Below are 12,550 nucleotides of genomic sequence, written 5' to 3'. Positions count from 1 at the left end.
TAAGGATGGTGTCTTCTGCATATCTGAGATTATTGGTATTTCTCTCTGCAGTCTTGATTCCAGCTTGTGCTTCATCCAGCCCGGCATTTTGTATGATGTACTCTACATGTAAGTTAAATAAACAGGGTGACAGTATACAGCCTTGACATCCTCCTTTCCCAATTTGGAACCAATCCATTGTTTCATATCCAGTTCTAACTGTTGCTTCTTGAATTGCACACAGATTTCTCAAGAGGCAGGTCAGGTGGTCTGGTATTCCCATCTCTTTAAGAATTTTCTATAGTTTGCTGTGATCCGCACAGTCAAAGGCTTTGGTGTAGTCAGTAAAGCAGAAGTAGATGTTTTTCTGTAACTCTCTTGCTTTTTCAGTGATCCAGTGGATGTTGGCAATTTGATCTCTGGTTCCTCTGCCTTTTCTAAAACCAGCTTGAACATCTGGAAGTTCTCGGTTCACGTACTGCTGAAGCCTCGCTTGGAGAATTTTCAGCATAACTTTGCTAGTGTGTGAGATGAGTGCAATTGTATGGTAGTTTGAACATTCTTTGACATTGCCTTTCTTTGGGATTGGAATGAAAACTGACCTTTTCCAGTCCTGTGGCCATTGCTGAGTTTTCCAAATTTGTTGGCATATGGAGTACAGCACTTGCAGAGTGTTATCTTTTAGGATTTGAAGTAGCTCAGCTGGAATTCTGTCTCCTCCACTAGCTTTGTTTGTAGTGATGCTTCCTAAGGCCCACTTGACTTCACATTCCAGGATGTCTGACTCTAGGTGACTGATCACACCATCACGGTTATCTGGGTCATGAAGATCTTTTTTGTATAGTTCTTCTGTGTATTCTTGCCACCTCTTCTTAATATCTTCTGCATCTGTTAGGTCCCTACGGTTTGTCATTTATTGTGCCCGTCTTTGCATGAAATGTTCCCTTGGTATCTCTAATTTTCTTGAGGCTATCTCTAGTCTTTCCCATTCTACTGTCTTCCTCTATTTCTTTGCATTAATCACTGAGGAAGGCTTTCTTATCTCTCCTTGCTATTCTTTGGAACTCTGCATTCAGATGGGTCAGTCTTTCCTTTTCTCCTTTGCCTTTCACTTTTCTTCTTTTCTCAGCTATTTGTAAGGCCTCCTCAGACAACCATTTTGCCTTTTTGCATTTCTTTTTCTTGGTGCTGGTCTTGATCACTGCCTCCTGTACAAGGTCACGAACCTCTGTCCATAGTTCTTCAGGCACTCTATCAGATCCCTTGAATCTATTTCTCACTTCCACTGTATAATCATAAGGGATTTGGTTTAGATCATACCTGAATGGTCTAGTGGTCTTCCCTACTTTCTTCAATTGCAGTCTGAATTTGGCAATAAGGAGTTCATGATCTGAGCCACAGTCAGCTCCCACTCTGGTTTTTGCTGACTGTATAGAGCTCCTCCATCTTCGACTGCAAAGAATATAATCAATCTGATTTCGGTATTGACCATCTGGTGATGTCAGTGTGTAGAGTTGTCTCTTGTGTTGTTGGAAAAGGATGTTTGCTATGACCAGTTCATTCTCTTGGCAAAACTCTGTTAGCCTTTGCCCTGCCTCATTTTGTACTCCAAGGCCAAACTTGGCTATTACTCCAGGTATCTCTTGACTTCCTTCTTTTACATTTCAGTCCCCTATGATGAAAAGGACATCCTTTTTTTGGTGTTAGTTCTAGAATGTTTTGTAGATCATCATAAAACCGTTCAACTTCAGCTTCTTCAGCATTAGTGGTTGGGGTATAGACTTGGATTACTGTGATACTGAATGGGTTGCTTGGAAATGAACAGAGATCATCCTGTCATTTTTGAGATTACAAAAATATTTAATGCAGTATACAGTATGAGTCCAGTAAAAAAAAAAAACTGCTATGTGTATAAGCGCAAGAAGAAAAGACTAGGGGACTTCCTGGCTATCCAGTGATTAGGACTTTGCACTTACACTGCCGAGGATATTGGTTTGATCCCTGGTCGGGGAACTAAGGTCTGTTAAGCTCTGTGGTGAGGCTGGAAAAAAAAGACTGGAGAGCGCTCACCACCACTGTTAGTCGGTGTATCCACTTTGAAAACAGTTTGGCATTTTCTAATAAGAGTGACAGTGTGCATACCCTCAGCCTATCGGGTTTACGCCCAGATGTATATCCTAGAACGTCTTCCATAGGTGCCCCCACATTTATCTGTAAGGGTATTTGTGGTGACTTGGTACTAGCCACAAACTGGAAGCAACCCGAATATCCATCAACAGTCAGCGGACACCTACATTATGGTTCAGTCATGGGATGAAATAATATGCAGTATTAAATGTGAACAAGCTACAGCAATACATAATGACATGAATGATTCTTACAAACATACTGTCGAGCAACAGAGGTAAGACAGAATGTGCACAGCCAAAGCTCGAAGGCTTGCTGGGGGATGCTACCTGGGGGAGGCTGTAGAGCATGGTACCCGCGATCCTGCTACGTGTGATTGGAGAGGCGTGTGGGAGGTTTCAGGTCCTGGCAGAGGCCTTTGTCTTGAACATAGAAGTCATTGCACTGGCATTGGCTTTGTGGTTGTTCTGTAAGATGTGTAATTTATTTTATATGTTCTACCACATGTATGATATATCTCATGACTTGTACAAGAAGAAAACCAAAGATTAGACCCTAGGAGTATAAATTGATAAAGATTGTCTGGAGGGTCATTTCCATCAACAGCTAAAGGACACCCATCCTTTTTGATCCAATAGCTCTTCTGCATGCCCGTTCTACAGGGATCCATGTTTGTATGCCCACAAAGGTGCATATGAGGCAGTTCAGTACACAAAATTAGAAAACCCAAATGTCTATTACTCAGGGAGTAGATAAATATATTGTGATGTATCCATAATGTTGAAAATTTCTTTTTGATTTTCTTTATGAGAGGTAGAACTGTTTGTACTTAGAGATAAGGTCTTCAAAAATATGGATTTTATATATTGTTAAGACAGAAAAGATCTTTTATTGTTAGGATCTGTTATTGTTAAGACAAAAAAGCAGATATAATATAATACATACAGTATTATTTATGTTTTGAAAATACCCCACCTCACCAGAAATGTCTATTTCTGCATGCATGTTTGCATGTAAAGTATTGAATATGGATCTGGCAGAATATGAACCAAACTCTCTTCCCTTGTGGTTTGATGAATTTCTTTAGTATTATGTTTAGATTCCTTTCTAATTATCTTTTGTGTATCTACTGTAGGTTTTTGTTTTGTGGTTGCCATGAGGTTCACATATAATAGTTTCTGTGTGTGTGTGTGTGTGTATACATACACACACACATATTTCAGGATATTTTAAATTGGTATAAACTTAAACTTGAATACATTTTAAAAAACTCTACATTTTTACCTCCCCTATCACATTAAATTTTTTATGTCATATTTTTAATCTTTTTGCATATCCCTTAGCTAATTTTTAAAGTTAATTTTACTACTTTCGTGTTTAACTTTCATACTAGCATCTACTGCCTTTACTATATATTTACCTTTTACCAGAGAGATTTTTATTTCATGTTTTCTTATTATTAGTGCCTTTTCTTTTCAGCTTAAAGAAGGCCCTTTAATATTTCTTGTAAGGCTGGTTTAGTAGTGATGAACTCCTTTAACTGTTACTTGTTTTGAAAACTTTTTATCTCTGTTTCAGTTCTGAATGATAGCCTTGCCTGATAGACTGTTCTTGGTTGGAAGTTTTTTCCTTTCAGCACTTTGAATATTACATGCCAGCCCCTCTGGGTTGAAGAGTTTCTATTGAAATATCAGCTGATAAAAAAAATTAGCTGATAATGTTATGGGGTTTCCTTGCACATAGCAAGGTTTTGTTTTTTTTTTCCCCCCCATTGCATTTAAGATTCTCTCTTTAACTTTTGACATGTCACTTGTGAAGTCTGTTGGTGTGCTTCTCTTTGGGTTCATCTTATTTGGAACTCTGTCTGTTCTGGATCTTGATTTCTGTTTCCTTCCTCAGGTTAGGGAAGTTTTCAGCCATTAGTTCTTCAAATAAATTTTCTGCTCATTTCTCTCTTCTCCTTCTGGAACCCCTATAATGCAAACGTTATTCTACTCCATGTTGTCCGATAAGTCTCTTAAGTTATCCTCACTTTTTAAAATTCCTCTTTCTTTTTGCTGATCTGTTTGAATGAGTTCCACTGCTCTGTCTTCTAGGTTAGTGATTCGTTCTTCTAGTTCGTCTAGTCTGCTGTTGAATCCCACTAATGTATTTTTCAGTTCATATTCTTGAGCTCTATTATTTCTGTTTGGTACTTTCTTATATTTTCTCTCTTTTTGTTGATATTCTCACTGTTCATCCATTCTTTGCCCAAGTTGGGTGACCAACTTTATGACCATGAGTTTGAACTCTTTTTCAGATAGATGACTTATCTCTGTTTCATTAAGGCATTTTTCTCAGGTTCAGTCGCTTTCATTTGGAAACTATTCCTCTGTTTCCCATTTTGCTTGACTCTCTGTGCTGGCCTCTATGTAACAAGCAAAAGAGCCCCTTCTCCCAGGCTTGAAGGAATGGCTTTGTGTAGGAAATAAACCTTATCATTCAGCTTCGCCCTAGCTCTTGGTTGTCTCTTATACCTTTATGATTGTCCAGGAAGCCTGATTTTTTTCTTGATGGGTCCCAGAATGTGCCAAGACCTGTCTGTTCCGAAGGGGGTGATTACATTGAGCACCCAGATTCAGGCTGATTGGAAGCCAGATCTGCAGGTAAGAGCTTTTCAAGTACGCAGGGGCTGCAGTCAGTCCCTGCTGACCTCCAGACTGGGAGATCTGGTCTGGAGGTGTCTCATGGGCGACAGCTGCAAGAATGGGGCCTTCAGAGGAGTGTGGAAGCTCCTTGCTGGAAGGCACCAGTGAGCCGGGGGGAAGCCAAGGGAAGGTGCAAGAGTGATGTCTCCCTGCCTGCTTTCCCTGAGGGCACCTCTGTAGCCCTTAGGTATGTGGCAAACCTGAGGCCAATCCCCCAGGTTGAAGCTTCAGGACAATTAAACGGGCCTTTTTCACACGCAGACGGGTTGTATTTCAGTCTCCTATGTGGTGTCCTGGGTGTGGTATCCTGTGAGAATACCACAGAATTTTCTGATAGAAAAATGTTCAGCATTTTCTGAGAAAAAAAACTCAGCGTTTTCTGATAGAACAAGGGCTTTTTGTCATAATGCGTCAGAATCTACGCCTTAGAGTTGTCACAGCATAAAAGCATATTACAAGGCTTAAGGATTCAAGGTCTCTTTATAGAATTATCATTGCTCTACAATGAATGAAAGCCACTGTGCTTGTGTTTTGATTGGACATCCCTTTGGTGTCAGTGGTTTGAAAGTCAGTGATATTTGCCCCTGAAATTCACATCCATAGACTTATTATATACTGCCTTGGAACTTTGTTTTTAAGTGACACTATGCATACAGACTTCATTTCTTTTTCTATCAAGAAATGTACTTAATTCTCCTTGTTATCCTTGACTCTTTAAGGGCCGTGCTATAATGAGAATATGTTCTATCTTACTGTTAAACTCTGATTACATATACTTTCTAAGACAGTCCTCTGGATCCTATAAATGTGAATTTTGATGTAATAACTGCTAAGAAAATTATACTGAAACAGTAAAAAACAAAAGTTAAAATGTTAAAATGACTTTATTGCTATGGTCCTGCAGGGCCCAGGAGCACAAGCCCCTCTGATCATCAGAGTCAGGCAACCGAGGCGTTCCCTGTGGGGAACCAGCGTTGCCAAGGTTGGGAAGGAGCGTGGGGGACAGGGCACGTCTACTTTCAGTGGTGCAGGAGGAGAGCGCGGGGGGCGCACACCCTCAGCTTTCAGGAGGCCATGTCTCCGCATGCCCCTCTGCGCCCCGAGGGAGGGGGAGAGTGCAGAATGGCGTTTTCCAGCACCTCTCCCGCCCCAGGATAACCCCGGATACTCCCGGCCCCTCTGGCTGAAGCTTTAAGACTAGCAACTGAATTTCCTTCATGTGTAATCCGGTCACCTCTCAAACTGCTGCCTTTGCTCTGGTTCCCAGGATGAGTCTCTGTGTTCGAGCTCCTCAACAGGAGTATCTCAGATCCCCACAGCACCCCGGGTCCCACTGGTTTCAGAGCTGGATGTTTTGGGGACCTCGTCTGACTGGTGTGGGTCCCAGGGTTGGGGCACCGGATGTGGGGCACAGACAGACCCTTCGCTCCTCAGGGAGGGACTCTGCCTGTGAGATCCCTCCGTGCTGTGTGGGGGTTTTGGTGAGGCTGTGTCTCTGCCTCTCCAGGGGGAAGAGGTGAGTTCAGGGTCTTCATGTGTCACCATCTTGATCCAAGGGCTGTAAGTGATTTTTATTTTCATCTAATGGCTAATATACTTTTTTTTTTTTTAAAGAGGATGATCTCTTGTTGCCTTCCCCTTTTATTTTTTAATTAAAAAAGTATTTTATTTACTTATTTATTTCTGGCTGCGCAGCATCTTTATTGCTGCATGCGGGCTTTCTCTAGTTGCAGGGAGCAGGGGCTGCTCTCTAGCTGCGGTGCTCCAGCTTATCACTGGGAGGGGCTTCTTGCAGAGCGCAGGTTCTAGACCGCGCGCAGGCTTAGTTGCCCTGTGGCATGTGGAATCTTCCCAGATCAGGGATCGAACTGTGTCCCCTGTATGGGCAGGCAGAGTCTTAACCACTGGACCACTGGAGCAGTCAACTCATATGCTTTTTAAGTTTAAAAAAAATGTTAGGGGCTTCCCTGGTGGTCCAGTGGTTAAGAATCTGCCTTGCAACGCAAAGGATGCTGGTTTGACCCCCGGTCCGGGAAGATCCCACATGCCTCAGGGCAGCTGAGCCCGTGTGCCGCAGCTGCTGAAGCCTGTGTGCCCTAGAGCCTCTGCTCCTCAGCAAGAGAAGCCACTGCAGTGAGAAGCCCGGGCATCGCGACTCGAGAGTGGACCCCGCTACCTGCAAATGGAGAAAGCCTGTGCAGTGACAGACGCAAGGCACCGCCAAAAATAAATAAGTGTTTTGCTTTAAAATGCTCCCCAATAGAAAACAAAAAAAGGAAAACCTTAAAAAAATGTTTAAACTATTTTTCATGGAACTTTACACACACACACACGTCATGAGAATAGTATAATGAAACCCCAGACACTTACCACCTGGGTTTAAGAATGGCTTCTTGTTTCATATATTCTGCTTACATTTTTTGCTAGAGTATTTAAATCAAATCCCAGGCATCATGTTGTTTCATCCAGAAATACTTCATTTTGTATCTTTTACTGATAAGGATTAAATTCGTGTTCAGATTCTTTGGCAAGAGAATGTAGTGCTGTATTTATTGTGTGTTGCCTTACATGAGAAAGAGCATAATATCTTGTTGTTTCACTGCAGATACACATATAGAGATTTAGTGAGTATGTGGTGGTTTCCATTCACTCACTTGTTTATTAATTGTTTACCATGTGCTTGACTCAGGGTTGAACATTGTTAAGAAGGAAAAAACCTTCCAGCCATAAAGTAACACTGTAACAATGGTTGAAAACATAACAAAAAAAAGAAGCTGACCTGGGTAATTTTTTGTTTTTAATCTTTCATCCAGTATGTTATTATGAAAATTTTTAAGCATACAAAAAATTGGAAAGAATTACCTAGTGCACTAGCATTCCAGTCCTCATATTTTTTCTTTTTTAAAGATTTTGTTGAAGTACAGTTGATTTACAGTGCTGTGTTAGTTTCTCATGTACAGCAAACTAATTCAGTTATACATATATATAAATTCTTTTTCATATTCTTTTCCAGCATTTTAACAGTGAAAGTTTTATGAAGCAGGTGGTTAAACCGCCAATAGGAACTTTTTGGCTTAGATATGGGCTTCCCTGGTGGCTCAGATGGTAAATGTGGGAGACCTGGGTTCTATCTCTGGGTCCTATCCCTGGGTCGGGAAGATCCCCTAAATAAGGGAATGGGTATCCACTCCCATATTCTTGCCTGGAGAATTCCACAGACAGAAGAGCCTGGCGGGCTACAGGCTTAGATAATATGATAAGTAGGAGGGAGATTTAAAAATCGTTCCCATGAGGAAATTGAACTTCAGGAACTGAGAAGTTATGTGTCCAAGGGTTGCCCACCCAGTGTGCTAGAGCAGACACCTGCAAGAAGGTTGCAGGCTCCCCGTGTCATGGCCTTCCTTGGTGGAGGTACCTGTTTTGGCCACAGGGAGTTGGGAGGTCTTTGGAGGCAGCTGGAGCTGCCGTGGAGTCATGATTCTGGGCAGAGGAGGCAAGTGCTGCCCAGGTGTGGGTGCTGGGCCCTAGGAGGCTGCCCCCCTCCCTCTGACCTGGATTATAGATGGGGGTCAGCTCCTGGTTTGCTAGTCAAGCTCTGGCGGGCCATCTGATGGGCAGGCGCAGAACTCCCCCTGGCCTGTGTGGCTGCATCGGACCCCAGTCTTTGAGACTGCTAAGGGTGTCCCACCTCACCTGACTGCCTTCTTTTCTGAATCCTCACTGTACTGAGTCAATACCAGTTGACCTAAGATGTACCTGTCTTCTGTTTCCTGTGTTGCCCACTGAGACTGCAGCTTTGTGTATACATGCGGCACCTATCATGGCCCTGGTCACCCAGAACAGCCCTGTACAAGCTGGTGAAAGTGAACGTATTAGTCACTTAGTTGTGTCTGATTATTTGCAACCCCATGGACTGCCACCCTTCACCTCCTCTGTCCATGGAATTCTCCAGGCAAGAATACTAGCGTGGGTTACCATTTCCTTCTCCAGGGGAGCTTCCCGACCCTGGGATCAAACCTGGATCTCCTGCATTGCCTGCAGATTCTGTACCGTTTGAGCCACGGGGAAACCTGTGCAAGCTGTCAATGGCCAATTTTTCCTGACCAGGCTCTGCTTCTTTGATGACAACCATCTTTCCCTCTCCAGGGGACGAGCTGCCGGAGCTGGACAACATGGCCGACAACTGGCTGGGCTCCATCGCCAGAGCCACGATGCAGACCTACTGTGATGCCATCCTGCAGATCCCCGAGCTCACCCCGCACTCCACCAAGCAGCTGGCCACCGACATCGGTGGGTCCCCGTGGCGGGCGGGGGAGGGCCAGCTCTCCAGGAGGGTTGCCCCAGGTCTCCTCTCAGCTTCAGCTCGGGGTTGGTCTAAGAAGCTTTGTTAAAAATGCAGATTCTCCAGTCCCCACCCCCAGAGGTTCTGACGTGACGAGTCTGGGTAGAAGCCTGGGCACCAGTAGTTTGCCAGATGTCCCCGGGGATTCTCATAGCTGCCAGGGCCGAGAGCCGTTCAGGGGTGCCTTGGTGAGACGGGGTGGGATGGGTGAGGCAGACTGGTGTGATGCCACCCTGCCTTCTGCTCGTCCATATAATCATCATCCCAGCTGACGTTGATTAAGCGCTCACTACGCGCAGGCATGCAGGTGCTGAGCCAAGCTCTCGCGCGCATTGTCTTATGCAATCTTCAAAACTCCCCTGTGAGGTCGGCGCTCCTGCCTTCAGTGCTCTGATAAGGAAACGGGGCACAGAGCACTTGCGTCACAAGGCCACCTCGCCAGGGTCGCCCTGCGGTCTCCACCCCGAGTACCTCCCTGATTCCCAGGTCAAGGGGTGTGTGCCCGTCCCCTCCCGCTGGCGCACATCCCTGGAGGTGATGCCGCCCTGGGGGGAGGTGCTCTGAGGTTGGGGTGCTGCAGGCAGATGGTTGGAGCGTCTCCCCAGCCTCTTGGTATCATTCCAGTGACTTGCCGGCTCTTTCGCTGGAGGCAGCTCTTGGAGCAGTCAAGGGAGTGGTGGTGGGAGCCTTGAAGAGTAGCAGCCTGGGGACCCAGTCAGGGCTTTGACCCGAGTGAGCACAGGGCCAAGCCAGCCTCTGGTTTTGCCGAAGCAGAAATAGAAGTGAGATGCTTTCCTCCGGGTCTCGGAAAGTGAGCGACGGAGCCAGGCCTCGAACCCAGCTGCGTGACTCTCCTCGCAGCGCTCATTCGTGGCCAGCTCTCAGCAGTTACAGAGCAGCGGCCAGCTCTCGTCCTGTCACGGGGCACGTGTTCAGAGAAGAGATGAAGAGGTCCCCACGTTCATCGGTGGTCCCTGTTAGTACAGGTGGGAGCAGAGGGGAGAACCAGCAGAACTAGCGAGTGAGATTTGGGGGCGGCCCCTAGAGTCCACTTGTCCACACGTCGCCTTCCCCCACTGTTCGGCTCCCGTCCAGATCCACCTGTTCACTCGCTCAGCAGTGACTGAGCATCTGTTGCATGGCAGCCATCGTGCTAGGAGATGGCATAGAACCAGAGAGGTCTGGACAATTTCTGTGCTCACTGAGCTTCCACCATGAGGGAGTGAGTGGGCTCAGGGCCCAGGAAGCTTCCCGGTGGTATCACAGTGGGAGCGGTGAGGTCTGTGGCAGCGCAGGGACACCTTAAAGACACAAAGTTAAGCATTGAAACAAAAGCACTCTTGCTGTCTGAACAGAAGATGTTGTGGTCGATCGTGGGCTGCCGCTTCGCAGGTCCTGGCCTGCAGTCGAGGGGAGCCCCCAGTTTTATGGGTGCACATGGGCCGGAGGCAGGTGCCTGACTGGTTGGTGGTGCCCTTCCTGGGAAGTGGCTTCTCTGACGGGGCCGTGGGGTCGGGCAGCCAGGACAGAGCAGGCACCATCTACAGGCTGTGCCCTGAGCCGGAAAGAAGACCCAGGGAAGATAGAGCCATGCTGGAGCACCAGCCTATCAGGGAGGAGAGATGGACGCGGGCGGTGATCAGAAAGTAGGGAGGAACTTGCTGGGTGATGTGTCTCCCAGCCCCTGGGAGCAGGAAGAGAGGGAGGAGCCGGAGAGCGCTGGCCACGCTGCCCTGGAAGGAGGAAGGGAAAGAACGCCCAGTTATGGACCACCTGCGTCACATGGGGTGTGTTCACGGTCCTTGTTCCACTTCACCCACTGAGCGATGCTGCCTCAGGGTACTGACTGCCTCCACGGGTGGAAGCGGAGACACGAGAGGTCAGAGGAGTCACTGAGGTCACCCCGGCCTTGGAAACCCTTTCTCATCCACTCTGCCTGTGCTGCCTGAGCTCGCCTGCCAGTTAGGATGGGGGGCGCTGCTTTTCAGGACAGGCCCCTCACACCCTGTCTTGGAGACTCATCGACGGCCTGGGGGTGGGCTTGGGAATCTGTCTTCACTTGTACCCCAAGGGGTTATATCTGGAATGTGTGGAAACCACATTACACCAGGGATTGCCCCCAGCACCAGCTGCATGCCCCCTGTAGGGGCTCTGCAGGAACTGCTTAGATAAACCCTGTGTCTCCTGACCCCTTGGGTTTTCCGTGTGGTCAGTGGAGGCCACTGGGGAGCAGGGCTGGGAACCCAGGAGTTCTCAGGGTAGAGTTTCAGCTGAGGTCGGCTGACGGGGCTGCAGAGATGAGTGTGTGGTGGCGATGTTGGCAACTCCTTCATTAATTTAGAATTCCTAGACCTGGGCCTGGGCCATGCTCGCAGTCATATTTGACTGTCCTATAAAGCACCATCAGAGTGAAGGCCTGCAGGCTGAGAGCGGCCTGACAGCCAGCATCGGGGCGGGGGGTGGGGGGGTGGGAACAGGTTGGGGTGACGTCTTGTTTCTTCCTTTTTTTTTTTTGACGTCTTGTTTCTACTCCGGGGAGGCCCTTGGGGCTCCTCCTCTTGGTCCTGAGTCTGTTGGTCTATGTCTGTCTGCTCCCACCCCACAGACTACCTGATCAATGTGATGGACGCCCTGGGCCTGCAGCCGTCCCGCACCCTCCAGAACATCGTGATGCTCTTGAAGGCCAAGCCCGAGGACTACAGACAGGTCAGCAAAGGCCTGCCCCGTCGCCTTGCCACCACGGTGGCCGCCATGCGGAGTGTGGACTACTGACCCCTACGCCCCCGGCTGACAAGAGGGTCAGGGCCACGGGACTCTCCAGAATGGACTTGCTCTAAAAATCCACCTGGGATTGGGCAGAACTTGTTTCAAAAGGACTTGGTTCATTTGTATAATAAAGAAAAAAGGCTATAAATTAGAGGTTAATTATTTATTAGGAATTTTCAAATAATTTTTTTAAAATGATTTCATCTTGAACGTGCAATTAATAAATACTGTGAAATGAAAGAAGGCCGTTTTGTTTCCGTCTTTTCTTAGTGAATATTTGGGTGCTTCCCATGTGTTATGCTGTCCACACTGGGGATTCAGCTGTGAAGGAGGTCAAAGCGGGAAGGGAGAGAGAATTGGCAGGTAAACTGACTAAGGTCTGGCTTCTCTGGTGGCTCAGAATGGTAAAGAATCTGCCTGCAATGTGGGAGACCCAGGATTCGATCCCTGGGTTGGGAAGATTCTCTGGAGAAGGGCATGGCAATTCATGCCAATATTCTTGCCTGTGGAATTCCATGGACAGAGGAGCCTGGTGATCTAAGTCACAAAGAGTCATACTCGATTGAGCGACTAACACTTTCACTTTCCTTTCCGACTAAGACCATCCCAGATGTTAGTGCTGGAGGCCCAGAGGGCGTCGGGTGGCAGT

The 12,550-nt window shown here is 46.8% G+C and overlaps 1 protein-coding gene across 1 annotated transcript in view; it reads left to right on the top strand.

The window, feature by feature from the left end:
- The window catches only part of COG7 (component of oligomeric golgi complex 7), an 86,682-nt gene extending 74,541 nt beyond the window's left edge, over positions 1-12,141 (top strand). Inside the window, exons 16-17 of the mRNA XM_043914516.1 lie at positions 8,940-9,083; positions 11,741-12,141. Of these exons, the coding sequence (XP_043770451.1) occupies positions 8,940-9,083; positions 11,741-11,907 (311 nt within the window). The 3' untranslated portion in view covers positions 11,908-12,141. The remainder of the gene's footprint in view (positions 1-8,939; positions 9,084-11,740) is intronic.
- The last annotated feature ends 409 nt before the right edge of the window (positions 12,142-12,550 follow it).

The sequence above is a fragment of the Cervus elaphus genome, chromosome 10 (genome assembly GCF_910594005.1).
Source record: "Cervus elaphus chromosome 10, mCerEla1.1, whole genome shotgun sequence".
Taxonomy (NCBI): Eukaryota; Metazoa; Chordata; class Mammalia; order Artiodactyla; family Cervidae; genus Cervus; species Cervus elaphus.
The sequence above is the reverse complement of the archived record's forward strand: the minus strand, read 5'-3'. Positions and strand labels throughout refer to the sequence as shown.